Genomic DNA, 27,853 nt, shown 5'->3' with positions numbered 1-27,853 from the left:
CTTCGGCGGCTAAAACATCTCGTTTAAAGTGGTCACAAATAAACTTCCAGGTCTTTTCCCAATCTTACAGTCCTCTGGAGGTGTAAAAGTCTTGTAATAGACGTGTTTCGTGGTCCGAATCGTATCATTTTCATCAACTAGGTGTAAAGAGGGCGGACGTCTTCTAGTCACCCTCGGGTCCGATTCTAATAACAACTGAATCTGCGAATCACTCGAGAGAGCAAACCCAGGGGGAATATCGCTATACTCTTGATTCTTCCGATGCAGTTTATTCGTCACCTTGTCCATATAGTGTTTGACTTTAGTCGAAACCCGTTTACGTCTGCCACTCTTGCGCATCGTCAACGTCATCGTCGATTAGAGTACCAAAGTTTGTTAGTAGGTGTGCAGAGAAGGGCAACAAGTAGTATAAATACTGTTATCTTGCTGATATGACACAAAAATGAGACATACATCGGCGGCTAAGCTATCATAATCATTTTATACGTTAGTTGGCATGGGCGGCTAATTCTTCATCCGTATAAAGAAGAGCAGTAGTATTGGTAGTATAACAAGCCGCCTGATTGGCATCTGATGGGTCCAGGCAATTTCAAACGCACTTGAGTTGCAAGTAATTAGTATTGTAAAATGGTGATTAAAGTGAAGAAAGTTTTTGTGGTTTGTCTTTGTGGTCAATGGGCGGCTATACTCCCCTAAAATCGATGGCAGCCATAGTCGTACCTCACGGCGGGCTCCGACTAACCCCGAAAATCGGCCGTTCCGCGGAGCTGCTCCGCCTCGCGCCCGTCCCTAAGGCTTATTTCCACCCCGGCGTTAAAGCGATGCGCCGAGCGGGAACTATAATGAATAATACACTGACCATTATTACGTTTGGTTCGCTTCTGTCCTCAACAATGCAGGAAAGACAATCACCGATCTTTTCGTTTCCCAGACTTACCACATTCCACATAGCCTTGCCATTCAACACTTTTATATATATGCGCATATATGACTATAATTACATATATGTAAATGCGTGGCCCATATATGATAATCTTCCCCAGGTTCTTGTTGTAACGCTTCAACAGATGTCTGATCCTCGCACAAATATAACATTACCGTCGATCAAATTTCTATTATCCAGCCTCGAAGGTCAGGTGGAATTTCAGACCCCAGTGCCTAAACCTTCTACGAGGGCACCCTCCGGTTGCAGTTGCAACTGTAAGGGCCATTCGAATTATATTCCGCGTCCCAAGAACGCTTTTATTCTCTATAGACAGCATTTACACCAATTTTTATTTCCAAAGGATAAAGCAATGCTAGGATCTCAAGATTCTTTCAAAACCAATAGTCTGGTCTCACGGGAAATTGGTAGACGTTGGAGAAGTTTATCACCTCAGGAAAAGAAGCATTGGCAAGATTTAGCTGATAATGAGAAGGAATTGCATAAGGAAAAGTATCCGGGCTACAAATACGTACCAAGAAAACTAAAGATCGGTGCACGCCCCAAAGGCTCACAATGCCTTGGTACTTGTGACTATTGCACTCAAAAGAAGGCTACTTGACATCGTATATAATCACGTGATGTAGGTTGGTGAAAAAATCAGTATAAGATATTCAATATGAGTGAAAAATTCAGCTTTATAGCATACTAAAAGTGGTTAGTGTAGCTCGGCCAGGATGTTTAGGAGACATTTTTCCACTGGATTGCGTTGTTTACAACATTATGATGACCAGTTACTCTCTAAGTACTATCCGAAAGAACTGCTTAGGTCGATACAGATGGCACAGGACGTGATACCGGCCTCGACGAATTTTAAAGTATCACACAACGTTGAATTTGCACCTTCGTATTTGGACGATTTCAGTAAGATCGACTCGTATTGGGATTATAAACCCGGTATGCCCCATGTGCATTCTCAACGGGATGAATTGGTTCAGAATGCTATTTACGATTGGAATGTAACTCAACAACCGCTTCCCGGAACAGGTCATGTCCTACCCCCAGGTGTATCACTTCCTACCACTGGAGGTCGTTCGTCGAAGACTTTGGATGTTGCTAGAGGGTTGCAGAGACAAACAGGGGTCGATATCGACTATATTACTAGGAAATTGGTAATGAAGCCACTGGTGATGAAGAGGGTATCAAACCAGACCGGTAAGGGTAAGATTCCTTCGTTTTACGCACTAGTGGTTGTTGGAGATCGTCATGGTATGGTTGGTCTTGGATCGGGTAAATCGAGAGACGAAATGTCCAAGGCTATTTCCAAAGCTCATTGGGATGCTATCAGAAACCTAAAGGAGATTCATCGTTATGAGAACAGAACAATCTTTGCAGACATAGATTATCGTTATCACGGTGTGAAACTGCATTTAAGAAGTGCCAAACCTGGTTTTGGGCTCAGAGTGAACCATATCATCTTTGAAATTTGCGAGTGTGCTGGGATTAAAGATCTCAGTGGGAAAGTTTACAAGTCAAGAAACGAAATGAATATTGCCAAGGGAACCATTGAAGCCCTCGTTGGGGCTCAAAAGACCTTGGATGAGATTGCTCTCGGCAGAGGTAAGAAGATTGCAGATGTGAGGAAAGTTTACTACTCTGCTTAGTCTCTACTTGTATGTATATTGTAAATAGTCTCTTTACGCGTAAAGCGTAAAAATTTCACTTTCAGCTTTTAACTAATTTATCACACTAAGATAGCCAATTCAACGATGTCTCATCTTCCAAACGCTCTAAAAGTACAATTACGGTCCCCAGATGCCAAGGCCCCAACTAAGGGCTCGATAACCGCAGCCGGATATGATATTTACGCTTCACAGCATACTGTAATCCCAGCTCATGGTCAAGGTTTAGCTTCTACAGATATCTCATTCACCGTACCATTTGGTACTTACGGTAGAATTGCCCCCAGATCTGGTCTAGCAGTCAAACATGGGATTCAAACCGGCGCTGGAGTGGTCGATAGGGACTACACTGGTGAAGTCAAAGTCGTGCTTTTTAACCATTCTAACAAGGATTTCGAGATTAACAAAGGTGATAGAGTAGCGCAATTGATCCTCGAGAAGATCGTCGACGATGCAGAAGTGGTGGTAGTCAATAATCTAGAGGAAACTGCAAGAGGTATCAATGGGTTCGGTAGCACTGGTAAATAGTCTATGTAAGCCGGGTGATTAATCGAACTTTTCAGCTTATAATGATCATTGTTAAGATATTTGAGCTAGTTCTTAGTAACACAACAGGACCAGGATGAGTAATCAGGGGCTGTATGGGAAACTGGACCAGACATGCGATGTTCTGTCTACCAAACTAATCGAACTCGTTAAATTGTCATCAATCGACGGGCCCGAGGGCGACGGTTCTGACGCTGCACTCTCAGAGGCCTCGATTGCCACTACGGGGGTCATGTTGGTCAACAGTCAGACCATGCAGTTGATCAAGCGTGTGCAGGACCTATTTATCCTAACAAGAAGTATCCGCGAGAAATGGTTGCTGAATCAGATCCCAGAACGGTCCACACAACAGGGCGTAGGCCCAGCAGAACTCGAGCAATTGCTCGACCAGTGTATGCAGCAGATCGCTGGTGATACGGATGTCGAATTGAACAGGCCATTGGGCTGAATTGGAAGCTGACTGAGAGCTCATCGAGCTTTCTTAGATGGTGAGGCCGTTTTGTGTGATGGGTGATTTTTCAAAGTTAGAAAGGTAAACAAAAAAGATGCTTTAACATGAAGATCAAGAAGTGTTTTGGTGCAAAGAAGCGTGGTTTAGATGAGTTTGGATGGGTCCAGGTCGGTTTCCAAGACGCCACCGCGTAAGAAGTCTTACCCGTTGAAGATGGAGACTATTCCGATGTCTTCTTCTTCGTATGCAGAATTCAAAGAGACGCGAAACGATGAAGAACAGGAAGATGAGTACAACGTTGGGAAACCAAATGCATCTAGTTTTGAAGCAGATCAAGATTTCAAATTCAAGAGACATAGGAATAAGCAAAGCAACGGGGTGCCATCTCTCGGGGAAAGGTTGGACAATTTACAGGATGTTAAGAAGGCTAAATGGGTTGATAATTTTAATTCCTCTATGCCTAATGTACGAGAAACCACCACAAATGGTGTTCATTCTCCAAGAGTACCGGCTGCAGACCAGGGATATCCTAGTTCACAACCTGTCCCTCCTTATATCGCCCTACATGTATTATTATCCGATGCCAACTCAAGGTATGATGCCATTTGTAGGTTCTCCTGTGCATCCGACACAGATGGAGAGTCAGCAGTATATGAACTCTTCGATTTTACCCAATTCTTCTCTGCAACCTTCTTTCCTCCGGCACAGCAAACCAAATTCGACCAAGAGACTCCTCAATTGTTGCCCCCACCAAATTTATATCCCTATAACTATGTTCAATCACAGCAACAATATGCCAAGAAGGCTAGCGACAGAAGGAAATCCATTGCACAAAACAGAGGTCGTCGTTTGTCAATTCTCGCTTCACAGGATGATGGCCATGGAATAGTATCCCCACATAGAGATGTGTCCGAAAAGGATTTTTACAGGCATATTGGTGACACATCTTTTGGAAAAGGTTTGCAAATGCGTCAGCTTTTTAACTGGTGTACCATCAGGGCTTTGAGAAGACTGGAGGAAAAAGAGACTAATCAGACATCCAGACGAGAGAATGGCGAATATGTTGATCCTAAGAAGATCGCGCTAGTCATAATGAAGGAGTTTGTAAATGATCTGCGACGGGGGAGCATCGATATAGATTGGGAAGCCGAAGAAGCGGCTGCTAACAGCGGTGACGATAATGAGGTTGGAGAAGATACAGAATTACGTGAGCTTTTTGATGATGATGATGGAGAAAAGAAGATACGACGGAAGAAAATGAGATTCAATATTGAAGGCAGGAAGAAGGTTCCAAACAGTAAGAATGTCGAGAACGAAAAAAATTTGAAGATACTTGAAAGTCGAGTAAAAAATCTTAAAGACGAGATTGAATCGTGGGCTCAAGTGCTCGGTAAGCAGAAGCCCGAGGCAGAATGGGAAGTCATCGACAAACAGTTTTCTCTTCCGAATCAGGATATGGCTATCGATGAGGTTGCGACAACAAATGTTTCCCAGGATCTAACGCGGCGTCTTGACAGATTACAAGTTCACTCACATCTCCTCGATTCCTCCTCCAAAGCCTTTTTTGTTCTGCTAAAAGCCAGGCGCGATAAACTTACTCAAAGTTTTGCAGCAACAGTGAGAGATAACACCCAGCAAATTGACTCCAAGAGCATCTTGAAGAGTCTAAGTAAATCCTTAACCGAACGATAGTTAGGAGGCGAACAATAATTTTATATTATTTATTCAGATACTTTCTTGCCAATGCCCGTACTCTTGAGTCAAATGCCGGACTAGTGATTGGATCATTAATCTTATAGAATGGGTTCATTAGAGTCTTAATATACAGTTCATGCACTTCTTGGTAAAAAGCTCTCACGGAATTGTCATCGATCTGAACGTCACCATTATTCATATTCCCATGAATCATTACAAACTTCATCCCACCGTATGTCAAGTACGCGGTAACTGCTAACCCGTAGAAGTGATCTACTTTACACAGGTAACAGTTGTCCACATTCGCAACGTTCCTCGATCTAAGAAATCCACCGCCTCCACCGCTATTACTTCCGGACTGCGTATTTGGATTTGTCTTCCATTGTAGATCTTCTATAATATCCAATGATGCATGTAAGATAAAAGGGTTCAGCTCTTTCAGATTCTGTGGGAAGCCCTGTTGTACCTGACCCTGTTGACCCTGTTGTGCCGTGAACTCTGCCTCATAAACCGGGTTGTCTCTTTTTCCTATGATGGCAAAATACTGCGGCATTGAGTATTGCAGTAGTCTCAAGCCAAGCTGTACTTTTCTCAGTTAGTAGAGATTTGATCATTTTTCAATTCTTTATTAACTAAAACTAAATAAAACTTCATGAAAATAAAGGTTAGTGAAAGGTCATCGGGAGTTCAACATCACGAAAGATTGAATTAATAGAATACTGGTCAGCCAATGGTTGAAACTGACAAGGGTCTCGATTATGTGGAGACCAGTAATGACGAGGTGCATGTTCATGCGAAGCCAGAAAGGTTAAAAATGGTTACCAAACTGTTGATGGACAATAAATTTGGTCTCATGGATGATTTAAACTATACCAGGGCCCTTCCTGAATCTTATGAGAACATGTTCTCACCAGAGGATAAATTTGGACAGCCTAATGGCGACTCGAATAAGATACCAGGTGCTGAACAGCGACCTCCGATACTAGCCATCCCGAGGTCTACTAGGATAAAAGCCGAGCGTGTGAGAATATACATGGATTTTTACTATAATGTAATGGACAGATGTATCAACCTTGAGAGCCATGATCATCATCATGATGGTGTAGAAGGAGTGTACAATCCTCTGCAAGTCATAAGAAACAGGAAACTGAGGAAGAAATACCGTGAAATGCCTCCTCGCGAGTTATTTGTACAGAAAGCCCCAGTTATTGCCATAAAACAGTTTTCATCGAAGCCCAATAAGAAAATGCCCTGGTTCGTGGAAGTGAGCGAGCGATCTAGTGATCTGACCTGGAGGACGTCTCACTGGGATGAACTAGTAGATCCGCATGGAAACCTCTGGTTCAGGCCGAATAAAAGCCTGACCGCAAGCCCTACAAAGGAACAGCATCGTCATCACCGTCCACATATCAGACGTCGAACTTCTTCACATTTGGAACTTCCATCAAGCTCACCCTATTATATGTCAGGCATCAATCCAAGCTCTCCGGAGCTACGAGGGCAACATAGAGATAGCGTGTCAGATGTAAGTGCTTTTAGTCACTCTGAGTTGCCTATGTCGCACTTGGTAGCTCCAGAGCCGGGAACCTCGCTGGACGAGAATGAGAAATCAAGGCTCAATCGATTCGAAATGATCATAGGTAACAGGCCCAAACGATGGTCAAAATCTCCAAATCTGCGTCGCAGAAGTCATGATTCTGTGGAGAAGCTTTCGTTACCTATGTCTAAAGGAGAGTCTTATAATACCGGGACTTCTGATCATAGTCGTGCCAGTAGCACAAGCATGGCCAATATTACGGGTAATTCTTACATGACGCCTATGGATCCTCAAGGCCCACGAACTACGTTGTTAAGTGCGCTGCCAATCCGTCCTGTCAGGAGAAGCTCGCAGGAGAAGGATGCTGTGCATGTGGAGCATGTTGAGTCTGGAAGAGGGCAGACTTATGAGGACACTGAGTCTCTAGACCCACTAGAGCCTTTAAACAAGTCGGTGCAAACGGATAAGCAACTGGAGAAATTTTGGTGGGATGCTAGATATATGGCAGGCACTTTGAGGATAATGCATCACCGACGGATCACTCATTCGATCGTCAAAGATTGGGGCATTAGGAAGAGGAACAAGATGCAATGTGATGAAAACATGGATAGTATCCTTTCAGACACTTCCAAAGTTTTGGGGACTTACGACAGAGAGTTGGACAAGGCATTCAAGAGAGGTAACTTGCTGGCATCAAGTATATTGAATGATTACTCGATGAGAGTGGAGACACTAATTTCAACTACTGACAGAATTCTCAGTGACATAAACACTTCCCTAACTTTGAGGTTGAAGCTTTTTCAAGAGGATGTCGATAAATTTGGGAACTTGAGGATGATGAGAGCGCAAAAACTGACCAAATTTTTTACAGAATCTTAGAGTTCGCTATCGTGGTTGTTCTTTGGAGTATATGGTTCATTGTCAGTGTCGTTAAATGGGTAAAATACATAGCGATCTTTTCGATAAAGATTGTCGTATGGATGATATGGTAACCATTATGTACATTACATTTGCATTATAGACATACAATATACAATAGGATTCATTTAGAAGCACTTGGCGGTTGAGGAACGGTACTTGAAAGTGCAGCCTCTTCTTCCAAGAAAATTCCTCTTTCCGCAGCTTCATCCAGAATTCTACTTCGCCTTTGAAGTTCCTTCTCGTAATAATTTGCTTGAAATTTTAGTAGTTGCTTATCGGCTTGAAATACCGCACCCATCGAGATCCAACTGCAATGGTAAAACACACGGACCTGCGTCCTAACATTACGATAAACTGTGGAAAATCTACGCAGTAAAAGACCACTGACAACACTTATCGCAGCACCTTGAGCTGCTCCGATCACAGATGCAATAGCGATCTAATAAAATGTTAGTGACCTGATCTCTTGCACAAATATTTTCGACCCACTTACTTCTTTTGTCAATTGTTTGACCGTAGCTGGATCATAATGAATAGGCTGGACTTGACCCCCCATTTCTTGACGAATAAGGTATAACTCGTTGTTGGGCGAACCTGGGGAACCTTGAATACAATTCTAAAGGTATTTACGAAAAGCAGGACGTGTTGAATGACGAATATCGGTCTTCAATGACTGTATAATGATGCTCTATTTATGGTTTATAAGCGACTGCTCCGTTGCTTGAAAACGTTTGTGGGTTTCTTGTCGAACTTGGTGCACCATCTTCCACACAGTGGAGCGATTTAAAAAGCTGCAATGGGCGACTTAACATTCCGTTTGATAGATCGTTGTAAACTTCGAGTTTCTGCACCCAACTGCCTAGTAGAGCCTCGTCGTTAAAAGCCATTATTACGTCTCTGGCAATGTGCTCGATCACCGTGCACCATACGTAGGATACTTGCTCGAGGCATTTGTCGTAATAATAATTATTGCTAGCAAGTTGGAATCTTGGCAGGTGAGTCACCATATCGGTACATTCATCTAGGAATTTTAGGGAAGTGTGTAAATTCTCCACTCTTGGAGGTATTTGATCCAGTATGCAATCGATCAGACAGTTCAAAAACTCTAAAATGTATGGTTTCATTCTGACGAATGCATAGTCGTCTAAACTATTCATTTCATATGATCTGCTGTAGGGTACGCTCCCATATAGAGCCTCCAGTTTGGTTTTGAGTAGTTCTGAGCATTTTTCTATACTGAAATTGAATCCCATGATCCTACTGCTTACCATTTGTTGTGTTTGGGGATGATCCTTCAAAACTTCCATAAGTACGTTCTGTAATTGTTCTTTGCTCATAAGTTCTAATCCTCTCTGTATGGGCAGCGGTTGTCCCTGAATCGTCGACGAGAGGTTGGATTTCCTCTTGGAGATCATATACTTTCTGTGCACGTTTGAACTCTGCGAGGAACTTTGTTGCTCTTCCTCCTCACTACCAGTAAATGCCCTCTTGGACCTTCTTTTAGCATTAGCGTCCTCTCGAAGTAGTTGAGCAACAGCTCCTTCGTCTTCTTGTTGCGGGCTCTTTACGACTGTTGCGGATTTGAAACCCCACGAGAAACCGGCCGAATAGGCCCCCATTTGACTATTGTTATTCATTTGACTTGTTCTAAGCAATTGTAGCTAGTGAAATTACCACACTTGAGCTGCTTGAAATTTGTAAGAGTGTTAGTTATTAATGAATAACTACTACCTTATCAAAACTTTTCTCTCTTTTTAAGGTCTTAGGTAAAAGAACAAGAAAGAATACAAAAAAAGTCACGTGAAACCCACTAAATCAGACTTAAAAGGCCATTAGATGGTCTAATAGTCTACTACATACGCCTATGAGCTTTAAGAGCCTCTTAGATGGTCCTTCTATCATCTTCTTTGTGTGTCTTCACTGTTAACCCATCTGTAACTTATTAATCAGTTGAAAATTTTCTCGATGAGCTTGCAAAATTACCATACAAAAGCTCATCGACCTCCTGAACTGTACTCTGAGAACCGTTTTAGGCCATTTACAGTGTATTGAAGATGTCTGAAGGTGTCGAGGATCAGCAACAGGGCTACGAGGGAACTCCTAGGGACGAATTTATCGATACTACCGAGGTTGAACAAGAGATCGCTTTGGGTGATGACGATGACGCCCCAATGGACGAGGATGATGACGAAGAGGGCGATGAGATTCCTGAGGGTGATGAAATGGAGAACGAGACCTTGGAGATTGATATGAGTAACAATTCTGTGACTTATTTTGACAAACATACCGATTCAGTATTTATAGTATTCCACCATCCAACTTTACCATTGGTTTGTACCGGTGGTGGTGATGACGTTGCACACCTCTGGACTTCTCATTCGCAGCCGCCTAAGTTCGCTGGGACGTTGACTGGACATACAGAGTCTGTTATTGCAGGTTCCTTTACCTGTGATGGGCAGTTCTTGGTGACTGCCGATATGACCGGTAAAGTATTAGTTCATATGTCACATAAAGGTGGTTCCCAGTGGAAGAAAGTATCAGAGTTACAAGAGGTTGATGAAGTGGTGTGGTTGATTTGCCATCCTACGATACCAGGGATCTTCGCATTTGGTGCCATCGATGGATCTGTTTGGTGCTACCAGATTGATGGCTCTAAAGGCTCCTTGGAGCAACTCATGTCGGGATTTGTGCACCAGCAGGATTGTTCTGCTGGTGCCTTCATCAATGTGGATAAGGGTGAAAACACATTGGAGCTAGTGACTTGCTCGCTCGATTCTACCATTGTTGGTTGGAACTGTTTCACAGCTCAACCTTTGTTCAAGATTGCTCAAGAGAACATCAAAGGTTTAGAAGCACCATGGGTGTCTATATCGGTGGCACCCGCCAGTCTCACAAATGGTAACGCAGCTGTCGTAGCATGCGGTTCCAACAATGGTGTCTTGGCTGTAATCAATTGTAACAATGAAGGATCAGTGTTACACTTATCCCAAGTCATTGAGTTGAAAGAAGAGGACGATGAGCTAGATGCATCTATCGAATCGATCGCATGGTCACAAAATTTCCCACTGATGGCAGTCGGTTTGGTTTCCGGTGATATTCTACTTTATGAGACTAAGACCTGGAAAATTAGACACAAGTTCTTGCTGCCGGACTCCGTGACTAAACTGTTGTTTGATGGTGATGACTTATTTGCATCCGGTATTGATGGTAAGGTATATCAGTTCGATGCAAGAATGGGTAAAGAGAAATTTGTCTGTACTGGCCATAATATGGGTGTTCTAGACTTTGCACTGGTCAAAAAAGATGACTCTTCGCTCAGGAGAGTCATCACCGCTGGTGACGAAGGTGTATCACTTGTTTTCGAAGTTCCAAATTAAATAGACTTTTTACAGGTATAAATGTACATTATTTTTGATTTTTCATGTAATTCTCAACTTTCTCTTCAACAATCCTCTCGATCATTTGGGTAAAAGGACTGCTCTTCAATTCTATCTGGTTCTCTAGGGCTAGAGTGACTTGCTTTTCAATAATTTTACCAGTCAAGTCCACTTCGATGTTCACCTCATCACCGATACTCTTCAATGGCATCACAACGTTTTCCTGTGTGTGCTTGATCATACTAATAAAGAACGCTTCATTGTGGTCAACCTTGATGATTGTTAGAGAAGTACCATCTATACAGATGAAGCCCTTCTCCACAATAAACTTGTTATATTCGGAGTCTCGTAATTTGAATCCAAAAATGATCGAATTTCCTTCTGGCTCTTTGGAGACAATTGTGGCCACAGTGTCAACATGGCCTTGAACATAGTGTCCACCAAATCTAACATCCTGTGAAACAGCTCTTTCCAAGTTGACTTTCGAGCCTTTAGTCCATGACGCAACGTTAGTTCTCTTGATAGTCTCTGGTGATATGCCAACTTTGAAGGTGTTTTCGTTGAATTCAGTCACGGTAAGGCAAATACCATTGATAGCGATTGAATCTCCAATATGACAGTCCCCTAGGACTTGACTAGCATCGGTGATTGTCACAGAGACACCTTTCCCACCACTTTCAGAGTCGTCGTAGTTGTGGTACTCTAAAACAGTACCAATCTGCTCTACAATACCAGTAAACATCAATCAATATGTTACTTATTGAATTTTCTTGACTTGTATATTTGAAATGTCGAATCAAAGAACTAAATTATAAATGCGCTTCCTCATGCTAAACATTAAGTAATGTCTATAGGAAGTAGTGACGTGTCATTCGGCAAATAAATAATGATGGGCTCATGAATTCAGCCAACAGCTACAACAACTATCGAGGAGGCAAATCATATGAATGAATTGCCTTGAAGGAGTTGATTGGTTCGAAAATTATGATACATTTTTACAGAAATAACATAGAATTTTAAAAAGTGCATTGGCACATATTGCTTGAGGCAACGGTCGTTGTAGCTGTCACAACTATGGTGACAGCCTTATTATCATCGGGAAATACTATTGATGACGGTTCGGCATCTAGTGTAGTAGAAGTTTGATCGGCAGTAGGCTGGGAATCAGCCGTTGTAGACGTCACAGAGACCTGCAATGATAACGAGGTAGAGTTGACGGGGGATGTCATTGAAGAGCTTGACTCACTTGATGTTTGATTTGTTTCGTTTTGCGAAGCTATGCATGAGGAATGATCTTCAAACATGTCATAGTCCACTTTTACCGGCTCATCGGTAGTCCATGGAGTGGCAGTGGCCTTGGTTGCCCCATAAATTGTACCATCTTTAGGGATTCTCACGCGGCTCTTTTGTGAGGGATTGCCATCCCATTTTGCCTGAGCTATTGATATTTGGTAATTATCCAAGTCATAAACCACATATGCAGAGGAGAGGAAAATAGCTCCCAAGGTCATGGAATAAGAAGCAGGTGTCAAGCCAAATCCACAGTGTCCGTCCCCGGATGACGATATAACCAGGCTCGCCAGCGGTAAAGTGATCTTCAAGTCTCCAAAGTCAAATATGAACTCTGTGTCATCATCATCGGAAGGACAGTCGAAGTAAAAGATACCCTCGCTCTCATTATACGTCGGCCCCCAACAAAAGAATGCCATTTCTTCGGCAATCTCTGGTGGAGCAGTCATCAGTGTGGTACCAGAGTCCAACAGCACTGCTTGTTTAGTAGTTGTGAAAGTTTTGTATTTGCAACTGCTGTCGCTCTTAGCACCAAGAGCTTGTAATGTCATTGCCAAAGTTGCTGGCTTGTCAACCACATTGGGATACTCATTTACCATTGGAAAAGTATAAAGAGATCCGGTGTATTTTGTTGGATCGACTGCACCAAATAGTATGGATCCTGCATCTGAGCTTACTTCATTTAGAAACATAGAGTAAGCAGCCACACCGATGACACCTTCATTTTTGAGTACTTGAGGGAAGTTTGGGTAGAATTCATTTGGTGCATCATCATACCCTTTAACTGATTCCCTTCTAGGAAAACCTATTCCCAGGACACCCCCAACAGGCACAGTCGCGTAATCTGCTACACCGAATTGTAAGGTTGAGATATCGATTCCATTGAGACGCAATTTTTCTTTGGCCCAAAATCCATCTGCAAAAGATTCATCGCTATATTTGATGTAAAAGCGTCCGATATCTAACCGTTCGAATGATGATGAACCATTGTAATCAAAAGTCCCCAGAGCTTTACAATCAATAAAAGGAGTAACTGTCTCACCATTATATGTCTGATTGACGTATCCCTCGCTTTCGAGACAGTAGGGATTAGAAGAACTAGAGACCCACATATCAGAGGATCCACTGTCAAACAGAACCGGTAATTCTTGATGGGAAGTACCTATTTCAAGTATCGCTGAGTAATAAATTCCTGATTCATGCTGTAAGTCGATCTCAGTACTTTTACGCCGTTGGAGCTTTCTCTTCGATAAGTTATCCACCTTTTTAATCGGTATATGTAAATGACCTGCACTATACTTCAGAACCGATGTAGGAGTGGAATAAACTAACGAAATGAAGAAGTTGGTTATTAAAGTGATATAAGCGAATCTGAATAATATCATCGAGACTTTTATTTTAGAAAAGGTCCAACCAAGAGAATAACTCCGAAGAAAAATATCCTCATGGTTGCAACCATGTACTTTTATATAACAAGAATACCTCACTCGAGCAATGCCAGTCGCTAATGGTAGCGGTAGCACCGTTTCAAGTCAAGCCATTCACCAGCTAGTCTTCATTATATTGTTAATACTCAAAGCGGAAAATTACACGACGGAAAGTTAGCCTCACATAAAACAGTCTTGATGGTAAAACATATCAGCATTGGTCTGGCATTATGTAGCTACGTCTTATATTAATTTGTCTAGCGTCTTTAAGTGTGTCTGAATCTCTCTGATAACACCTTTACGCTGTTCCTTCAATGCGATCTTTCTCTCGCCCTGTACCTCGACAAGTTCAACGCCGTCCAACTCAATTAGTAGTTTCAGCAGCATTTCATTGTAAAAGTTACGTTGATAAACCTTATCCTTATCTGCGGGGTCGTAATTCTCCAGAAGTTGGTCTATACCTGGTTTGTACTCTTTGTTGAATCTCAAGCGAACATTATCGATCTTCTTCTCAAAAGTCAATGGCTCTAGTTTCACGTCCTTCTTGTGCTTCGAGTCCTTCTTCTTGGCCTGCTGGCGTTTAATACGGTTGCTTGAGCTAATTCCAAGACTTCTCCAGATAATGGCTGTTACGATGATCGCAGCTGCACCGGTCATGTAGAGAGTGCTAGAGACTTCTGAGTCATCCGGCGCATATTGGGCAACCAGAGGTTTCAAATTGGCTCTGTAAAAATCAATAATACAATTCATGACCGCTACCTTTTGCAGGTTATCTTGCAAGTTCTCCCTCTATGTCATTTTTCAGTTAAATTTTAGTCAAGTTAATTGAATTTTATACCGCTTCAGCATAGAACAAGGAGACTAGGATCAGATGTGCCGTAAAGCTCATCTTGGGCATCATTATATCTTAAGTAATTGAAGATGAGGGCACTTGAAAACCCAGAGAGGTCTTTCAATCAGATTAGCAGTCTATAGCCTATACAAGGGAAGTCGTACTCCATGACGGTTAGCTTGGAGCCTACAAAGGGATATGGCCACTTCGATAAGACAGACACTCTTAACCAGTCCTGAAGGTCGTAAGAAGATCGTGTGGGACTGCGCATCAGTATATCTGAAATGGGTGCCACCAGGGAAGAGCTAAGGAAGCTCTGTGATTCGTTAGTTGGCGATCAGCTTGCAAAAGTCGAACTGCTCACATCTGCTTCGCCGGAGTTCCTGGATGAACTAGTTGATTTTGGAGTGCTTTCTTCGTTACAGGACGTGAAACTGGATATTCTCTTTACTGTATTACATCTGGATGAGTACATTAGAGATGAATTAGGGGAATTATACATCGATATGGTCGCTAAAATTTATGATGAGAGAACGCTAGCGAGCGATCTAGTGGCAAATGATCCTCTAATCAATTACAAGTACGTCAGGCTTATCAACCTGTGTGTAAATTTCTGCCCTCCATGTGTTTACCCTTATATGGCTTCTTTGCAGGAGGGATTCGTTCATTTGATAAGCCGATCTCTAGGTGGTAGGCAAGATGATGAAGAAATGTATCTAAAAGATTTGGCAACGATAACAGAGCTATCAAACTTTTTCCTGATTGAGAAGGACTCCTTAGACCCCGAATTGTTATGTCATTTGGAAGGTTTATTAAAACAGATTGTCGACAAATATTCGTATGAACTCCATTTTAGTTATGCTATCCGTATCAAGATTGCTAAGACGTCTTCAGCGGCTGCTAGATATGATCCGCTCAGTAATAAGGGCATCGAGATGAATAACACGGTGCCCAATGCTGTGAACATACAAAATTCAATGGATCGTAGGTTGATTTCGTTGGGTTTAGCACTCTATTCCACACCAACGGAAGCGGAACACTACTCATACAATAACATGTTGTCTTTGTGGCAAGATTCACATTTTTGCACTTTTGTCACCAGTATGTTGAAGAGCGGAGACATCAACCTCAGATGTTCGGCGTTGGCTTTCTTAACCCATCCCTATTTCGTCGACCATAACACTTGGGATCAGAAACAACGTGTGAAGCAGATTTTACCTTACTTGGTTGACTGCCTCAATTATCAGCCTTTGCCCTGGTGGTTCGACCCATTCGACACTTTAGATTCCCTGATCGAATTATACCATATGCATGAACCTCTGGACAATCCAGTGATCATCTTCTTATCAAAAACGAATATAATGTATGGATTACTGACGCTTTTCGCTGACTGTCTGTCGCTAAAGCAACAAAGCAGGTCTTCTTTAAGATCTACAACGAAGTTCATTAAACTATGTGCATCATTTGCCGCATATGACGAGCTATACAGATCCTTGTTGCTGGAACAAAAATCCCTTCTGCATCATCTGGAATTTGGCATGGAGACACATTTAAAGCTACTGAAAGATTTCTTATCACACAAACAGGTTATCATGGACTCATGTGATAAAGCAGAGATGTTACCGCCTCTTTATGATAGCCAGTTGGTTGTCGCTTGGTTACTGCTATTGAAATCATTCTCTAGGAGTGTCTCAGCGTTACGTACGTCGCTAAAGAGGAACAAATTAGCAGAATTGTTACTTGAACTCTTGCAGACCACTTATCAAGTCACTCAGGAATGTGGCTTTGCTGGCAAAGAATTTTTAAGCGCTGAAATAGACGTCATGGGCATCACACTCGGCTGTATTTGTAACTTTGTCGTGGAGTTCTCCAACTTACAATCGTTCATGTTGAGTAATGGTATCGTTGACATTACGGGAGAAATTTTGAAGCCCACAATAGGTACATGCCTCTCCGCTATTCATGAGTTCAAGGCGAACGCGGTCAAAACCAATGCCCTTTGGGTACTCAGACACCTGATGTACAATTGTCAAAATGCAGAGAAGTTGGATCTTCTCTCGAAAATTCCGATGTCTACAATTCTAGAGTATATCAATGATCCAAGCTGGCCGGTACAAGAGCAATGTTTCCAACTAATAAGAAACCTAACATGTAACTCTAGAAAAGTGGTGAACATCCTTCTGGAGAAGTTCAAGGACATAAAGTTTGAAAACGATCCAAAGACGTCTGCTCGAATTGGTCGTGGAACGACATACCTTTTTCAATTCCTAGCCAGGAAGATCAAACTCATTGACCCCACTGATATCATTCAAAGGAAGACTTTGGAAGGTGTGCTCTACATAATCGTTAATTTAGCTGCGGTCAATGAAAACAAGAAAGAACTGGTCATAGAACAGGACGAGATCCTAAGCCTTCTCGGTGACATACTGTCCGAGACCCGGCAAAAGGTCGAACGTTATGGTAACGATAGCAAACTAAAGCTGGCAAGCTTATGGGTACTAAACAATCTATTGTGGAACTCGACCATCTCTAACTACACTCAATATGCACTCGAAGGCTACGCCCCTTCGCAGAAAGATGAAGCAGGTAGCAACCAAAGCCCCATGTCACCCTTTGCTGGCGAAGGAGACATCAATGAGAGTATGATAAATGATGAAGAAGAAGACGACGAAGATGAAGAAAATAATAACGACCCTGACGATGATGACGACGACGAGGGTAACGAATTTGTTCACGGATCGTCCTCCACAACCGATTTAAGCAGGGCAGCCAACAGTGCAGCAATCAAGAGGTGTAAGAAATTAGTCGATATGGGCATATACGACCTGGTGAAGCAAAATGTTTTCGACGAGTCGCTGTCAGTCAGAGAAAAGGCCCGCACTTTACAGTACCACATGGACATGCTCCTGAAGGAGAATTTATAGCAGTAAATAGGAGAAGAAGTCAGCTAAACAGATAAAAAAGCTCATCAAAATCGGTATTATCCTGGGAACGAATAGCCGCCGAGGCAATTCGTTCAAAGTCACATGATATTTAAAGTCACGTGTGGTTGGTCCCACAGTTGTGGCCAAAATTTCAAACTGGCTCGACGAGCATTGAAAGAAGCAGTCGATCAATGGATAGATCTAACCATATAAGAATGTTTGATGGTTTTATGATTGCTAAATCAATTGTTCAAGTTCACTAACGAGGGGTTGCTGGTCATTTAATCAAGAAAAAGATGCCGGTTTCTTACTTGACTAATCCATTTGATGAGCCCACAGATCCAACAAAATTACCTACTTATGGTAGTCCTACTGCTGCGATTTCGTCTGTTCTGTACAATAATTTGAAGACGATTTTTAGCTACAAGACTTTCTCTGAACCAGATTTACTGGATGTCAGTTTGAAAAAATGGATCAAGAGAAGTACCAATGACGTTTACTTCCAAGAAGTGGATCTTAGAGTAGGTGCAGGTCTGGCACCTTTGGGATATTCTCGTAATTCATCTGATGTTACTGGTATTGTGGCTCCAGGCTATGCTTTACCATATTTTGTTGATTCTTTCCAACAAGCCAAGGGAAGTGAAAGCTCTTTCTTGTTCAATGTCGGTTCTTTGAACTATGACGAAAAGACCGGAGCCATTGGAAGTGATTACGTTACACCATTGGAAGCCGCAGTCAAGTTGGGGTTCCCTGTGGTGACTCCAGTCTCTTCAGATGAAGCTCAGTCTGTCGCTCTTTTGGCTCTAGCTTTGGCAAAGTTTGGTCAGAAGAAGGGTGCGATTAACTTGTTTGATGGTGTCAGCTACGCCAAGTCGATCTCTGAAATCAGAGAAAAGCTGCCACAGAAAGAATCGTTGACCAAAATAGAGAAATTGTTGCCTGTAGATGCCTCCTTCGAAGATGTCTTGGATACTTTCAACGAGACAACCGGGTTGAAATTGCACAACTTTCATTATACCGGTGCTGTTGATGCCGAAACCGTCTTTGTCACTTATGGTTCTCTTGAGAGCCAGTTATTCAATGATGCCTTGGAAGCTAACGACTCTAAGACAGCTTTAGTCTCCGTTCGTGTACCTCTACCATTTGACATGGAAAGATTTGCTGCCCAGATTCCAAAGACTGCCAAGAGAGTTGTGGTCATTGGTCAATCCCTGGACGGCACTGCTCCTTCTTTGTTGAAGAGACAAGTTTCTGCTGCCTTATTTTACCACGGCAACTACTCAGTAAACGTCTCTGAATACATTTTTCAACCAAACTTCATCTGGTCGCCAGCTGCAGTTGAGCAAGTTGTTGCCGGTTTCGTGCCAAATTCCAACTTCAACGAGGAAAAGTCTGAGGCCAAAAGTTTCATCTACTGGTCTTCTGATAAGAGTGCCAACATCGATTTGTCTTCCCGACTCGTTCATGCTTTGTCATTGATTGACGGTCAAACAGTTTCTTTGAGAACGAAATTTGATAACATCACGAACGCTGGTACTTTCCAGGCTCAGTTTACTGTTGCGCCAGCCTCTAACAGAACCACCGTATCGAACATCGACCAAGCAGATGTCGCAATCGTAGAAAACATTGCCCTGTTGGACTCTTTGCAAGTGGCTGCTACTGTCAAGGAACAAGGTACCATCTTGGTTATTTCTCAAAAATCCTTGAATGACCAAGATATGAAATGTGGTGAAACTTACGTGAAGACCTTAGGTATCAACGAGTCTTTTTTCAAGGCCGTTGCTGAAAGAAAGATAAAAGTTGTGATCATCGATGCCGAGACAATTGGTGACAGAGAAGAGACTAGAGGTCGTACATTATCTTTCGTCACTCAGGCTGTATTCTGGAAATATGCCTTTGGCCATGACGTTGCTGAAAGTGTTCGCCGTATTTGGAGCTCTGCTGGCCCAGATATTGAATTGCTTGCTGCTGTTTTGTCTGATACCATCACAACCGCTTTGGAAAATGGCGTCAAAGAGGTCCCTGCTGAAGCTTTCAATGACATTATTAAGGACGTGAAAGAGACTGAAAAGAAAGAAGAACCGATTTTGGAGTTGCCAATCTTCGTGACAGAGACATCTTTTGGTCCAAACACAAGTCAAATTGAAGAAGTTCCAGAAGCTGAAGTCGGTAAAATTACAGACATTACAAAGAAGCTGGTTTTCAGCGAAGCTTATGGCGTGGATAGAAAATTGAGACCAGACTTACCTGTCAAGAACTATGTTGTCAAGGTTAAGGAGAACAGACGTGTTACTCCATCTGACTACGACAGATATATCTTCCACATTGAATTCGACATTAGTGGAACAGGTATGACATACGACATTGGTGAAGCACTTGGTGTTCATGCCAGAAACAACGAGGCTCAAGTCAAAAAGTTCTTGGCTACGTATGGTTTGAACGAGAACGATATCGTTTTGGTTCCAAACAAGGATGACTCCGGTGTTTTGGAATCAAGAACCGTCTTGCAAGCATTTGTCGAGAATTTGGACATCTTTGGTAAACCACCCAAGAAATTCTACGAGTCCTTGATCGAGTTTGCAACTAACGAGGATGAAAAGAAGAAATTGGAAGATCTAGTCTCAGCTACTGGTGCTGTGGAATTAAAGAGATTCCAAGACGTCGAGTACTATAGCTATGCTGATGTTTTCGAGCTTTTCCCTTCTGTTAGACCACAATTGGAAGATCTCGTTACGATTATCGCACCTTTGAAAAGGAGAGAGTACTCTATCGCTTCTTCTCAGAAGGTTCACAAGAACGAAGTCCATTTGCTAATCGTTGTTGTTGACTGGGTGGACAACAAAGGTAGAAAGAGATTTGGGCAAGCTTCCAAATACCTATCCGATTTGGCCGTTGGCTCGGAGCTCGTTGTTAGCGTGAAGCCTTCTGTCATGAAACTCCCACCAAATCCTGAACAACCAGTCATCATGAGTGGGTTGGGAACCGGTTTAGCTCCATTCAAGGCTATCGTCGAAGAGAAATTGTGGCAAAAGCAACAAGGGTACGATATTGGTCAAGTCTTCTTGTACCTGGGTTCTAGACACAAAAGAGAAGAGTACTTGTATGGTGAACTATGGGAGGCGTACAAAGACGCTGGTATCATAACCCACATTGGTGCCGCTTTCTCTAGAGATCAACCTCAGAAGATCTACATTCAAGATAGAATCAAGGAAAACCTGAAGGAATTGAAGGTTGCTATGATTGATCAAGTTGGCTCCTTTTACTTGTGTGGTCCAACATGGCCCGTCCCTGATATTACGCAAGCATTGCAAGATATCTTGGCAGCTGACGCTAAGGAAAGAGGTGTGAAGATCGACTTGGATGCCGAGATCGAAGAGTTGAAGGAAACTTCTAGATATATATTGGAAGTTTATTAGTCTTCAATATTTATAGATATGTACTGTGTACATTTCAGACAATTTTCTTTGCCCTTGATGATTTTTCTCGTCAAGGTTCTCAATTTTGATTAGAAGTTGCGACTGACATAACGACTGTTCTTTCTGTTGATCGGAATAAGTTGGCAGACTTTAGTCTTCCACTAAACTGACAGAATTATAGACAAGTATACCAATTCAATAAAAATACGTTACATTATGCTGACAACAGAAGTACCATCTTGGAACCTCGTTCTGAATACTCTGTTCGCATTGGTAAACATCCCCTCCTTCAATGATACTACTATGAACTGCGAACCTTTAAATCTTGTCTTAATGAGGTGGCCGATGTTCTGCGTGTGACTGAGATCAAGAGCCGCATCAACTTCATCTAAGATATACATTGGCGCCGGCCTAAACTGAAGAAGTGCCATGATCAGAGATAGTGCAATTAACGAACGTTGACCACCTGACAGCTCTACGAGACTTTCCTTCCAGATACTTCCCAATCTTACTTTGAACTCTAGACCCTCAGTAACTTCCTTGCCTTCTAAGGGTACAAGTTTTGCAAATGAGTTTGGTAACAAATCTGCAAAGACTTGTCCAAAATCCACTGTAACCTTCTTCCACGTCTTGATTAATGTGTCTTTTTTGTATTCATTCAATTTGTGTATAGTTTCTTGAATTTTAACCTTGTCTTTCTCAATTGTATCGATCATCGCTTTCAAAGCCGCCTCCTTCTTTTCCACACTCTCTATCATACTCATAATGTTTGGATTGACTTTCCTTCTCATATCCTGGAATTGTTTCTGGAGGTGTTCGACGCGTTTTTTCATCTGCTCCAAATTCACTTCCCCACTCTGCTGTATGATACCAGCCACCAGGGCTCCATCCTTCAGCCAGTCATGCTCTTGTTCTAGAGAAGAGATCTTCTCATAAATGCTGCTTGAGTTGTTCTTGAACTTGTTTAAATCGTTACTCAATTTCTGTAGTTCCAGCTCGTAGTTATTTTTTGCTTCAGTCTTGGTCTTTATCACAGTGTCCAACTCTTTCAGCTCTTCGTTGATGTCGACGAGACGACTCTGCTCTGCCTTTAGTTCCACCTGAACATTGTCCAACTCTGTTTGATTCATGCCCAAATTCTCCTCCAGGCTACGTCTTTCACCTTCAAGTGTTTGCTGCAGTTCAGATAGCTGTTTGACAGTATCATTTCCTGAAGCAATTTCACCCGCAAGCTGCTCTGTATCAAGCTGAAACGTTTGATATGAGTCATATTTAGATTCAACTTTGGTCTCTAGAATCCCAATTTCTTTGAACAGTTTGCTCACTTCATCCTTCAATTGCTTCAACTTGGATCCCTTATCGGTACTAAACTCTTGAATATCAGTTTGAATACGTTGTATTTCCTTCTCGCAATCAGATATGGATGAACGTTTCGAAGCAATTTCTTTCTGACTCTCATCTATCTCTTTGATAAGTTCTTCATTTTTTCTTATGATATGTGCAGCTTGGTTACTTTCAAGGCTTCTTTGTGCCAGTGTTAGTTTATGTGTGGCTAGATTCAAGTCATTGCGCACACTCCTGGTCTTTTGAAGTTTGCTCTCTTGCTCTTCAAGATCCCTCGTGATTGACTTTAATTTGAGCTCAAGCTCCTCGATTCGTTTGGCTGTCTTGTTATACTTTTGAACATCGATCAGAAGCGAGGAGGTATTGTTCCTACTACCACCAGAAAGAGTACCTTCCGGATCATAAACATCACCTTGTAGAGTGATACTTCTGGTCCGTATCTGAGGATGGAATGTAATCTTTTTCGCTGTCTCTGCGTCTTTGCAGATTAGACTGTTCCCGAAAATGAATTCCATAGCTCTCGAAACTTCCTCTTCGTAACCTACCAAGTTCAATGCCAATTCAACTTTACCTGGTGCAGTCTTTTGAGCCAATTGAAGTGTTTGACTATTGAGAGCCCTGGCAGCGATTCTATTCAAGGGAATAATGGTGACACGTTTACGTAACCTACCCTTTTCAAGCAACTGCGAAGCAGTTCTTTCATTATCCACCACGACATTATAAAGCCTGCCACCTGCACAAACCTGCAACGCTGTAGCACTGTCGTAATTATCCTCGGCCAAAGTAAAAAGTTGCGCTGCAACACCTTTCACAGATCTCGGATTGAAATCATGTGTTGGTTTGGAATACGTAAAATCAACATTTGCTACTTTCCGTCTTAAGTAGGAAGACTCGTTATTCAGCCTTGAGATTTCATGCCTTAAATTATTTTCCTCTTGTTTTAAACTCTCCACAAGAGTCTCGTCATAACCAAATTTCGTGATTATTTTCTGAAGTTCATCACAAGACTTTTGACATTTTTGAACATGTTTTAAACTCTCTGCATGTTCGCTCTCAGCTTGTTGCAATTTTGGAACGTTCAATGTGTGCTCTTTCTTTAGATGATCAATTTTCAAATTGAGTTTCCTTACTGAAAGCTCACATTCATTGAGACTTTGCTTGGCCAAGATGAGTTGTTCATTATAGCCTCCATCCGTGGCACCTGTTGAAGATATACCAGTTTGTAATGTCGAAAGCAATTCCTCTTTTTGCTTGTGTGTGCCCTTTAATTGCTCGAGAGCATCGTTTAGCTTCTGATATTCTTCTTCAGTCTTTTTATAGCTTACTGATTTAGTCTCAAGGCTGGCACTGCATTTCTTGATATACTCCTTTGCATCGCTTAATTTTTGTTTCGTATCATCTGAATTGTCCTTGCAAATCCCCAGCTGCGTCTGGATTCTTGAAATTTCGTTCAATAACTGACCCTCTCGTTCTTCTAAATTCGCGAGTGTACCTTGCTCATCGATCTCCTTTTGTTTATTCCTCTTTGTTTCCTCGAGATCTTCATTCAGACTTGAGATCTCGTCGGACGTTCTCGATATGAGTTCCTTGAGTTGCTCAGAGCGTTTGTTGCTTGAATTCAAATGTTGTTTAAGAGAACTACTTTTGTTAATCATGTTATGATAATCGAACGCGTAAACGACCCGTTCGGTTTTTTCCAACTCAGATTGGGTTTCTTGGAACTTGATAAATATCTCCTTCTCACTTCGTAGTTTTCCCAGTTTTGGTTCAATTTCCTCAACTAGTAATGCTCTATTCTCTTCTAATTTGGCCTCTTTCTTTGCCATTGTACGTTCAGCTTTATCCTTCCGGTCCTCAAACATCTTGGTACCAGCGGCCTCCTCAATAAGTGACAATATTTCCTTCGGTTTCATATTCAAGACTTTCGTAATCTTACCTTGCATAATGAGGAAATTGGGATTGTTAATATTAAGTTGAACCGACTGGAATAATTGCAAAACGGATTGTTGCGGAGCCCTATGACCGTTGATGAGATATTTTGAACTACCACCTAGCATAACTTGTCTAGTTACAGAAATCTTTGCAGAGTTTGTAAAACCAATTGGTGAGTTAGATTTATCAGAATTATCGAAAACGACAGTAACACTGGCTTTAGTGACACCTGCCTGACCCCTTTTATAAATCAAATCCTGTAAAGAAGAAGCTCTTACTGTAGTCATTGCAGAAATACCCAAAACAAAGCAAATGGCATCCAGGATATTCGATTTCCCAGATCCATTTAAACCAGTAATTGCATTGAATTGTGGATCCCAATCGGAGATGACGGTTCTTGTTGCATAGGATTTAAACCCATCTATAATCAATTCCTCTATCTTCATAGCTCCAGGAGCTCGAAAAGGATGAGATTAGACAACCTATGGACTAGCTCATCTGTTGTTAGATCATCATCTTTGAAGTTGAATGTAAACAAAGGTTCTCTTGTTAAGCGTCAAACCGGGTAAACCAGCGAGCGATCTGTAGATCCAAGAAACATTCGATGCTTAAAGATGAAAGATGATAATATTGAAGAGCGTATTGAAGTGCGTATTGATTAATTATAACTTTAAAAAACCATTCAGATACAAATGACTATATGAGAACCATATCTTTATATAATCTAGTCTTGAGTCTTTTGAGAACCACGTAGCAAACCAGTTCTTCTGGCAGCGATCAAACCAGCTTTTTGACCAGAAACAGCACCTCTGGAGATGGTAGAAGCCTTACCGATATGTTGATGGTTACCACCACCGTGAGGGTGATCAACAGGGTTCATGGCAACACCACGGGTCTTTGGCCAAGAGTTTCTCTTAACTCTGTACTTGTGGAAAGCACGACCAGCCTTCAACAATGGCTTGTCAACTCTACCACCACCGGCAACAACACCGACGACACCTCTAGCGTTAGAAGAGATGATCTTCTTGGAACCGGAAGGTAGTCTAACTCTGGTCTTGTTTTCATCTGGGTTGTGACCAATGATGATAACGTAGTTACCAGAAGCTCTAGCGATAGCACCTCTGTCACCTGGTTTCTCTTCAACGTTGGAGACAATAGTACCTTCTGGTAGAGAACCCAATGGCAAGACGTTACCGACGTTCAAAGAGGCCTTCTTACCAGCGTAGATAAATTGACCGGTGTGAACACCTTCGTTAGCGATGAAGATTTCTTCACGCAACTTGTACTTGTATGGGTCACGGAAGACAACTTTAGCCAATGGAGCACCTCTACCGGCATCGTGGACGATTTGCTTCACAACACCACGAATGTAACCATGACGTTCGGCAAAATCCAAAGTTCTCAACTTGGCAGCACCTTGTCTCAATCTGGTGTGGGAGGTGAAGATAGAACCAGCACCCTTTCTTTGGTTACGAATAACTCTACCTGTTCCGCATTGTTAGTAAAATCGTTCATAATTGTTTGTTCGTTCGTTCAATATTTCACATTGTCACTCTCCTATTATCATATAAAACATACCCATTGCTTCTTGATCTTCTGGTTTCTTGTCGAATTATACAATCAACAATACTATAAGGATATACTTTTACCTATAATATGAAATATCAAGATTGATTCTTCCAGTGGCCGCTGAGTGATGTCTAGCTACAAGGAGAAGTCTCTGCCTGAGGTACCGAGAGATGCCTGTCTAGACGCCAGAAGGAGCGAGCCTACGGCTCCCTGCCCAGAAGGAAAAGTTAGGCTGGCGATGCACTCCATCCTGGAAGGGCTCATCACTATTTTCGAAATTTCTCAGTCCCACGAAAAGTGAAAAATTTAGAAAAGTGGCGGTGCAAAGAGTTTATTGCTTGGTAACAATGGTGTATGGGCGCATCGAAGAGAACAGTCACACTATATGGCCAAAGTGTCAGTAAACCTTTTTGTGTCATCAGGAATATTTATCAATTAAATAATATCTAGCTTATTGCAAATTGAAGGAGTTCATTCATTAGTGGGCTGAGATTGTTGGGACTGTTGTTCTGTATTTCCCTGTTCGATACTAATTTTTTCCTTAGAGATTTGCTTCAATTCCTCGACTTTGTCTAGGTACGCAGGCTTGACAACGATCTTCTTATTGAGCAATTTCTTATCGCTTACGGCTTCTGAAATTTCTTGACTGCTTGTCCCTTTTTCAAAAGAAACTAGCGCAGCTGTAAAATGACGATGTAATTGGAAATGCCTGCTCTTGGTCAATTTTGTTCTGAAGATCCAAATCTCTTGAGGGTTGTATTCTTGGAAATAATGGCGAATATCGACGTCAGTGACACCCTTTGGTAAATAACCACAGTAAACCGTATCCTCAGAGAGCTCTGGCTCTTCAACGATTTTTTCCTCCTCTTCTTGTTCTCTTTGTACCACTTCGACGTTAGAAATTAATTCAGATTCCTCTGAATGTTCTTGATTTTTCCTACGCCTCAATCTTGATAGATGATTAGTTTTGTTTAGTTTCTTCGTAGCAACCGTAGGGGAATATGGGACGTATGTCTTTAGTCTCAGTTCTCTACCCTTAAATTCTTTTCCATTTAAATTATCAATTACATCTTTAACCATTTCAAAAGATTCAAATTCAGCATATGCAATTCCCAGGGGACGTACTTGATTTGATCTAAATCCGCGAACCGTCTGGCTTGGAATTAGTACAGATTTGACATCATAATCTTTAAAATAATCATAAAGTTCTGGTTCCGTTGAGGAAAAATTCAGATTCGAAATATAAAGTCTAGTAGATTCGTTAGAGGACATCGCTACGAGTTTCTTAAATTTGTGGAAGAGTAATAGGATTGGAATACTATCAAGCTTAAATATCTCGATACCATCCTTTATTGTCTTTTGTGTCACAAAGACAAAAGGCGAGAGATCTGTCACAGGCGAAAAGGGCGAAGAGTTGAATACGTTAAGTTAAAAGGATATAGCAAAGGTATATACAATACTTAACTTACGCTTATTTCTTAGCGGCACGTTCAGCAGCTAGAGTTCTAGCGGTACCATGCAAAGCGTGCTTGTGGTTTCTTCTGAACTTTGGATCAACACCTTTCAAAGAAGGGTACTTGAAGGTCTTTGGCTTCTTAATACCGTTTCTGTGAGCCTTTCTGGTTTGGTTATGAGCGGTATGGTTCTTGGATTTAGCCATTTCCTATATTGGGAGTTAGTAAACTGGGCACTTCTCAATCACTATCGGTATAAGAATCAATAGTCTGATCACAGGGAGGGGAGTGGTATACGTACGGTTTTCTTCTTGGTGTCTTCAAGGCTTCTAAATTGAAAAGAAGTATAAACCTTGTAATAATATTAACTATGGTTCATTCAATATGGTGAATGAATGTAATTTTGCAAAGCGGATTGAGTGGGCAAGAGCGTGTCTCATCGCACGGCCGTAGATGTGCTTCGGAAGTATCTCGTAAACACCGAAAGGCTGAAATTTTGAAAAATTCATCGATTTTTGTAACTTTTTGAAACTT

At 41.8% G+C, this 27,853-nt stretch overlaps 19 protein-coding genes across 19 annotated transcripts; 9 read left to right on the top strand and 10 right to left on the bottom strand.

Annotated features, from left to right (window-relative positions):
• Window positions 1–674: 674 nt before the first annotated feature.
• TDEL0H02760 (HMG-box domain-containing protein) lies at window positions 675–1,544 on the top strand (the record flags this gene model as incomplete). Its single annotated transcript, XM_003683298.1, has 1 exon — window positions 675–1,544. One exon carries the CDS (start codon window positions 675–677, stop codon window positions 1,542–1,544), a length of 870 nt encoding a protein of 289 aa, XP_003683346.1.
• Window positions 1,545–1,659: 115 nt separating this feature from the next.
• MRPS5 (mitochondrial 37S ribosomal protein uS5m) lies at window positions 1,660–2,586 on the top strand (the record flags this gene model as incomplete). Its single annotated transcript, XM_003683297.1, has 1 exon — window positions 1,660–2,586. One exon carries the CDS (start codon window positions 1,660–1,662, stop codon window positions 2,584–2,586), a length of 927 nt encoding a protein of 308 aa, XP_003683345.1.
• A 105-nt stretch (window positions 2,587–2,691) lies between these two features.
• On the top strand, window positions 2,692–3,132 carry DUT1 (bifunctional dITP/dUTP diphosphatase; the record flags this gene model as incomplete). Its single annotated transcript, XM_003683296.1, has 1 exon — window positions 2,692–3,132. One exon carries the CDS (start codon window positions 2,692–2,694, stop codon window positions 3,130–3,132), a length of 441 nt encoding a protein of 146 aa, XP_003683344.1.
• Window positions 3,133–3,226: 94 nt separating this feature from the next.
• SRB6 (Srb6p) lies at window positions 3,227–3,598 on the top strand (the record flags this gene model as incomplete). The annotated part of the gene is made up of 1 exon (XM_003683295.1): window positions 3,227–3,598. The coding sequence occupies one exon, from the start codon at window positions 3,227–3,229 to the stop codon at window positions 3,596–3,598; it is 372 nt and encodes a 123-aa protein (XP_003683343.1).
• A 150-nt stretch (window positions 3,599–3,748) lies between these two features.
• On the top strand, window positions 3,749–5,293 carry DSN1 (MIND complex subunit DSN1; the record flags this gene model as incomplete). The annotated part of the gene is made up of 1 exon (XM_003683294.1): window positions 3,749–5,293. One exon carries the CDS (start codon window positions 3,749–3,751, stop codon window positions 5,291–5,293), a length of 1,545 nt encoding a protein of 514 aa, XP_003683342.1.
• Window positions 5,294–5,318: 25 nt separating this feature from the next.
• TRS20 (TRAPP subunit TRS20) lies at window positions 5,319–5,849 on the bottom strand (the record flags this gene model as incomplete). The annotated part of the gene is made up of 1 exon (XM_003683293.1): window positions 5,319–5,849. The coding sequence occupies one exon, from the start codon at window positions 5,847–5,849 to the stop codon at window positions 5,319–5,321; it is 531 nt and encodes a 176-aa protein (XP_003683341.1).
• Window positions 5,850–6,026: 177 nt separating this feature from the next.
• On the top strand, window positions 6,027–7,712 carry MTC4 (Mtc4p; the record flags this gene model as incomplete). Its single annotated transcript, XM_003683292.1, has 1 exon — window positions 6,027–7,712. The coding sequence occupies one exon, from the start codon at window positions 6,027–6,029 to the stop codon at window positions 7,710–7,712; it is 1,686 nt and encodes a 561-aa protein (XP_003683340.1).
• Window positions 7,713–7,875: 163 nt separating this feature from the next.
• Window positions 7,876–8,310, bottom strand: RCF3 (Rcf3p; the record flags this gene model as incomplete). Its single annotated transcript, XM_003683291.1, has 2 exons — window positions 7,876–8,193; window positions 8,248–8,310. The coding sequence occupies 2 exons, from the start codon at window positions 8,308–8,310 to the stop codon at window positions 7,876–7,878; spliced, it is 381 nt and encodes a 126-aa protein (XP_003683339.1).
• A 136-nt stretch (window positions 8,311–8,446) lies between these two features.
• Window positions 8,447–9,391, bottom strand: STS1 (Sts1p; the record flags this gene model as incomplete). The annotated part of the gene is made up of 1 exon (XM_003683290.1): window positions 8,447–9,391. One exon carries the CDS (start codon window positions 9,389–9,391, stop codon window positions 8,447–8,449), a length of 945 nt encoding a protein of 314 aa, XP_003683338.1.
• A 417-nt stretch (window positions 9,392–9,808) lies between these two features.
• On the top strand, window positions 9,809–11,131 carry SQT1 (Sqt1p; the record flags this gene model as incomplete). Its single annotated transcript, XM_003683289.1, has 1 exon — window positions 9,809–11,131. The coding sequence occupies one exon, from the start codon at window positions 9,809–9,811 to the stop codon at window positions 11,129–11,131; it is 1,323 nt and encodes a 440-aa protein (XP_003683337.1).
• Window positions 11,132–11,159: 28 nt separating this feature from the next.
• RIB5 (riboflavin synthase) lies at window positions 11,160–11,873 on the bottom strand (the record flags this gene model as incomplete). Its single annotated transcript, XM_003683288.1, has 1 exon — window positions 11,160–11,873. The coding sequence occupies one exon, from the start codon at window positions 11,871–11,873 to the stop codon at window positions 11,160–11,162; it is 714 nt and encodes a 237-aa protein (XP_003683336.1).
• Window positions 11,874–12,147: 274 nt separating this feature from the next.
• Window positions 12,148–13,806, bottom strand: BAR1 (aspartyl protease BAR1; the record flags this gene model as incomplete). Its single annotated transcript, XM_003683287.1, has 1 exon — window positions 12,148–13,806. The coding sequence occupies one exon, from the start codon at window positions 13,804–13,806 to the stop codon at window positions 12,148–12,150; it is 1,659 nt and encodes a 552-aa protein (XP_003683335.1).
• Window positions 13,807–14,091: 285 nt separating this feature from the next.
• Window positions 14,092–14,598, bottom strand: SNL1 (Snl1p; the record flags this gene model as incomplete). Its single annotated transcript, XM_003683286.1, has 1 exon — window positions 14,092–14,598. One exon carries the CDS (start codon window positions 14,596–14,598, stop codon window positions 14,092–14,094), a length of 507 nt encoding a protein of 168 aa, XP_003683334.1.
• Window positions 14,599–14,964: 366 nt separating this feature from the next.
• Window positions 14,965–17,604, top strand: VID28 (glucose-induced degradation complex subunit VID28; the record flags this gene model as incomplete). The annotated part of the gene is made up of 1 exon (XM_003683285.1): window positions 14,965–17,604. The coding sequence occupies one exon, from the start codon at window positions 14,965–14,967 to the stop codon at window positions 17,602–17,604; it is 2,640 nt and encodes an 879-aa protein (XP_003683333.1).
• A 296-nt stretch (window positions 17,605–17,900) lies between these two features.
• On the top strand, window positions 17,901–21,020 carry MET10 (sulfite reductase subunit alpha; the record flags this gene model as incomplete). The annotated part of the gene is made up of 1 exon (XM_003683284.1): window positions 17,901–21,020. The coding sequence occupies one exon, from the start codon at window positions 17,901–17,903 to the stop codon at window positions 21,018–21,020; it is 3,120 nt and encodes a 1,039-aa protein (XP_003683332.1).
• A 209-nt stretch (window positions 21,021–21,229) lies between these two features.
• SMC2 (condensin subunit SMC2) lies at window positions 21,230–24,742 on the bottom strand (the record flags this gene model as incomplete). Its single annotated transcript, XM_003683283.1, has 1 exon — window positions 21,230–24,742. One exon carries the CDS (start codon window positions 24,740–24,742, stop codon window positions 21,230–21,232), a length of 3,513 nt encoding a protein of 1,170 aa, XP_003683331.1.
• Window positions 24,743–25,020: 278 nt separating this feature from the next.
• On the bottom strand, window positions 25,021–25,878 carry TDEL0H02600 (60S ribosomal protein uL2; the record flags this gene model as incomplete). The annotated part of the gene is made up of 2 exons (XM_003683282.1): window positions 25,021–25,781; window positions 25,875–25,878. The coding sequence occupies 2 exons, from the start codon at window positions 25,876–25,878 to the stop codon at window positions 25,021–25,023; spliced, it is 765 nt and encodes a 254-aa protein (XP_003683330.1).
• A 458-nt stretch (window positions 25,879–26,336) lies between these two features.
• RRT5 (Rrt5p) lies at window positions 26,337–27,137 on the bottom strand (the record flags this gene model as incomplete). The annotated part of the gene is made up of 1 exon (XM_003683281.1): window positions 26,337–27,137. The coding sequence occupies one exon, from the start codon at window positions 27,135–27,137 to the stop codon at window positions 26,337–26,339; it is 801 nt and encodes a 266-aa protein (XP_003683329.1).
• Window positions 27,138–27,336: 199 nt separating this feature from the next.
• Window positions 27,337–27,525, bottom strand: RPL29 (60S ribosomal protein eL29; the record flags this gene model as incomplete). The annotated part of the gene is made up of 1 exon (XM_003683280.1): window positions 27,337–27,525. The coding sequence occupies one exon, from the start codon at window positions 27,523–27,525 to the stop codon at window positions 27,337–27,339; it is 189 nt and encodes a 62-aa protein (XP_003683328.1).
• Between the last annotated feature and the right edge of the window lie 328 nt (window positions 27,526–27,853).

This window comes from Torulaspora delbrueckii, chromosome 8 (genome assembly GCF_000243375.1).
Source record: "Torulaspora delbrueckii CBS 1146 chromosome 8, complete genome".
Classification (NCBI taxonomy): Eukaryota; Fungi; Ascomycota; class Saccharomycetes; order Saccharomycetales; family Saccharomycetaceae; genus Torulaspora; species Torulaspora delbrueckii.
This window is presented reverse-complemented; position numbering and strand designations above follow the sequence as displayed.